This window comes from Orycteropus afer, unplaced genomic scaffold, assembly GCF_000298275.1.
Source record: "Orycteropus afer afer isolate SDZICR_OR568_19922 unplaced genomic scaffold, OryAfe1.0 scaffold00384, whole genome shotgun sequence".
In the NCBI taxonomy this organism is placed as follows: domain Eukaryota; kingdom Metazoa; phylum Chordata; class Mammalia; order Tubulidentata; family Orycteropodidae; genus Orycteropus; species Orycteropus afer.
The window spans coordinates 1,166,693-1,169,648 of record NW_006921971.1 but is presented as its reverse complement, the minus strand read 5'-3'; the positions used below and the strand labels follow the sequence as shown (position 1 = coordinate 1,169,648).

At 46.5% G+C, this 2,956-nt stretch overlaps 1 protein-coding gene across 1 annotated transcript in view; it reads right to left on the bottom strand.

The window, feature by feature from the left end:
- The window catches only part of LOC103207646 (spermatogenesis- and oogenesis-specific basic helix-loop-helix-containing protein 2-like), a 137,454-nt gene that overhangs the window by 47,963 nt on the left and 86,535 nt on the right, over positions 1–2,956 (bottom strand). The window contains exons 11-12 of the mRNA XM_007953293.1: positions 2,036–2,097; positions 1,844–1,948 (exon numbers count right to left, since the gene is read on the bottom strand). Coding sequence (XP_007951484.1) covers positions 1,844–1,948; positions 2,036–2,097 — 167 coding nt within the window. The remainder of the gene's footprint in view (positions 1–1,843; positions 1,949–2,035; positions 2,098–2,956) is intronic.

The following is a 2,956-nucleotide window of genomic DNA, read 5'->3' as shown; positions in this document are numbered from 1 at the left end:
CAGAATGGACTCCAGGGCAGTGGGTGTGGTTTGGGCTTTGCTTCTGTAAAGACTGACAGCCTGGGAAACCCTGTGGGGCAGTTCCACTCTGTCCTACAGAGTGTCTATGAGTTGGAATCCGCTAGGTGATAGTGGGTTTTTTTAAAAAATTATTTATTTATAGGCAAATGTCGGAGGCAGAAAATGTGCTTGAGTGTTCAAGAGGCAGCTGCCTTGTCAAAATATGGAAAGTAGTTTTTGCTTTTGTTTCAGCTGCTCCTCCTCAGAGCATCGGTGAGATAGCTGGAGGCCGGTGCGGTTACAGCCGCAGGAAGGGTGCCGAAAGTGGCCAGGGGCAGCTGCTCCTTTTCTGCTGAGAACCAAGGATAGCACTGCATAAGGGACACTGGTCCCCGTGGTTGGCCAGCTAGGAGGAACACCACACTCAGGCTGGGAGGAGCTGGAATGTCAGGCAGCTCTGGCTAACCCTCCCTGGATACCAAAGAAGAGGCCAGAGAAAGGAAGGGTTTGTTGAGTCATCCACCGCGTTAAGTGACACAGGAAATCCCCCAGTGTTCCTCACTCCCATGTGACAGAAATACTGAAATTTTCAGAGATCCTCATCAGGAAGTCTAGAAAGACCAGAGTCATCGTCCAACAGAGATCCCAAACCAAACCAAACTCACTGCTGTTGAGTGGGATCCGACTCAGCGACCCCTCCTTGGGTTTCCGAGGCAGTATCACTATGGAAGTAGATTGCCCAACCTTCCTTCCGAGGAGTGGCTGGTGGGTTTCAGCTGCCAGCCTTCTGGTTATCAGTCAAATGCCTTGGGCACTATGGACCCTCAGTCCTTTTATAAGTCAAATGAAAGCTAATTTCCTCTAAACTGTTTAGGTGCTGAAGACACGCCATCACCTTGGAGTCCATTCTGACTCACAGCGCCCCTAGAGGACAGAGTGGAACTGCCCACAGGGTCTCCAAGGCTGTCAATCTTCACAGAAGCAAAGCCCAAACTACACCCACTGCCGTGGAGTCCATTCTGACCACAATGCCCCTAGAGGACAGAGTGGAACTGCCCACAGGGTTTCCAAGGCTGTCGATCTATGGAAGCCTAGTGGCTTATCTCTCCCGCGGAGGGCCTGGTGGATCCATACTACTGACTTTTGGGTCAGCAGCCCAGTGCTTAAGCACTGTGCCACCAGGGCTCTTTATGAACCGTAAACTAGGTCATTGGTTTAGAAACCTGTGTTCCAACTGAAACACTGACCCAAATTCTGTGTCTAAAAATCCCAAAGAGAAAGGGCAGCTACCCTGTTAACTTCAAGCAGTAAAATAACCAACGTGTAAGTGCCTGACAGCAGACAGCACTGTGCTGTGAGCTGCCATCAAGCCAGCCCTGACCTGGGCAACCCCGCACACAATGGGATCTGGCCATGGTGATCCACAGGGTTTCAGTGCTGACTCTTGGTTTCATTTGTACAAAGTGGCTTCTGGAGAACTGGCCAACACAGCCAGGTCAGTTCCACTCATGACTGAGAAATGATGGCAGACAGGCGATTAAACTGAAGCCCACCATGTCCCTACCAAAGACACCCAGGCCAATTTTAAACCGCTCAGGATCACTGTACAGCTCTGAGAATGCCATTTTCCTTCACGTATAAGGAACACTTTCTCTGCTATGCATCCAGGTGTGTTCCTCAGACCGTACCAAATGTCACATGTTCCTTATAAAGTACAGGATACCTTGAATCCTTAGTATAGAAAACCCATAAGCAGAAATTCTGATCATGAACCAATTTAAAAGTTATAAATATAATTTTTATCTGAAATTTTCAAACCTCTGGAAATGTAGTTTTCACTCACCGGGTCTTGGAAAAAACGTTTTCCAGTAATTCACCAGAATACTCATTTTGTCTATCGTCACGGGTTCAGTTAAGATGATATCTGCTCCGTGCCCTGAAATACAATCTGACAATCTCTGCGTCACACAGTGATCTTAGAAGTGGTATTTACAGAAAAAAATAAAGGAATATCACCTACCCAGCAGGTACATACCTTCAAAATTTGCAGGAAGTACGAGAACAAACAGCAAATGTGTCTTTTTCTTCTTGGCAAGTCTGAGAGAAAAAAAATGATAAAATGAGGCAGGGTCAACACTCACAGACCTGGGATTCAATAGGGTCGCTCTTAGGAAGTAGCCAGGAGTAATTTTCTTCTTCCTGTGGACACTGAAATGATCATGTTAATATGGAAATGCGGTAAAAGCGGCTTTACAAATCTGGTTTTTGAAGGGATCAAGACTCTGGATCGAACCACCAGTTTATATGAAGATCAGGGAGAAGCAGTTTTTCCAAAGCATGTGGGGATGCAACCAGCAAAATCCAGAGTGAGAAATTCCACAAGAAACACGGCCTGTGTGTGTCCCTGCCAAGCACAGTCTCCCACACACAAGGTCACCATGATGTCCCCACTGAGCACAGTCCCCCACACATGCAGGGTCACCGTGATGTCCCTGCGGAGCACGGTTCCCTGTACACAAGGGGTCCTGTGAGTTGGAAGAGTGATGGTTACACAGCATGAGGGACACAACCAGCGTCTCCAAATGGAACCTAAAAACTTCTGAATCAGTAACGTTTTCTTATATACATATTTACTGCAAGAAAACAATTTCCAAAAAATTATCTGGGTTTTTATTATTATTATTGACAATTAACAAAAGGAAAAAATACAGCAGGAAGAAAAAGGTGAATCCTGATCTGTGTGGACTAAAATATACTAACAAATAGATATTTACAGTAATCAGGGAAACTTGAACACTGACAGGATATCTGACAATGTTACAAAACAAACCAACCAACCACACCCACTGCCTGGAGTCGATTCTGACCCACAGCGCCCCTAGAGGACAGAGTGGAACTGCACCACAGGGTCTCCAAGGCTGTCAGTCTTCACAGAAGCAAAGCCCAAACCACACCC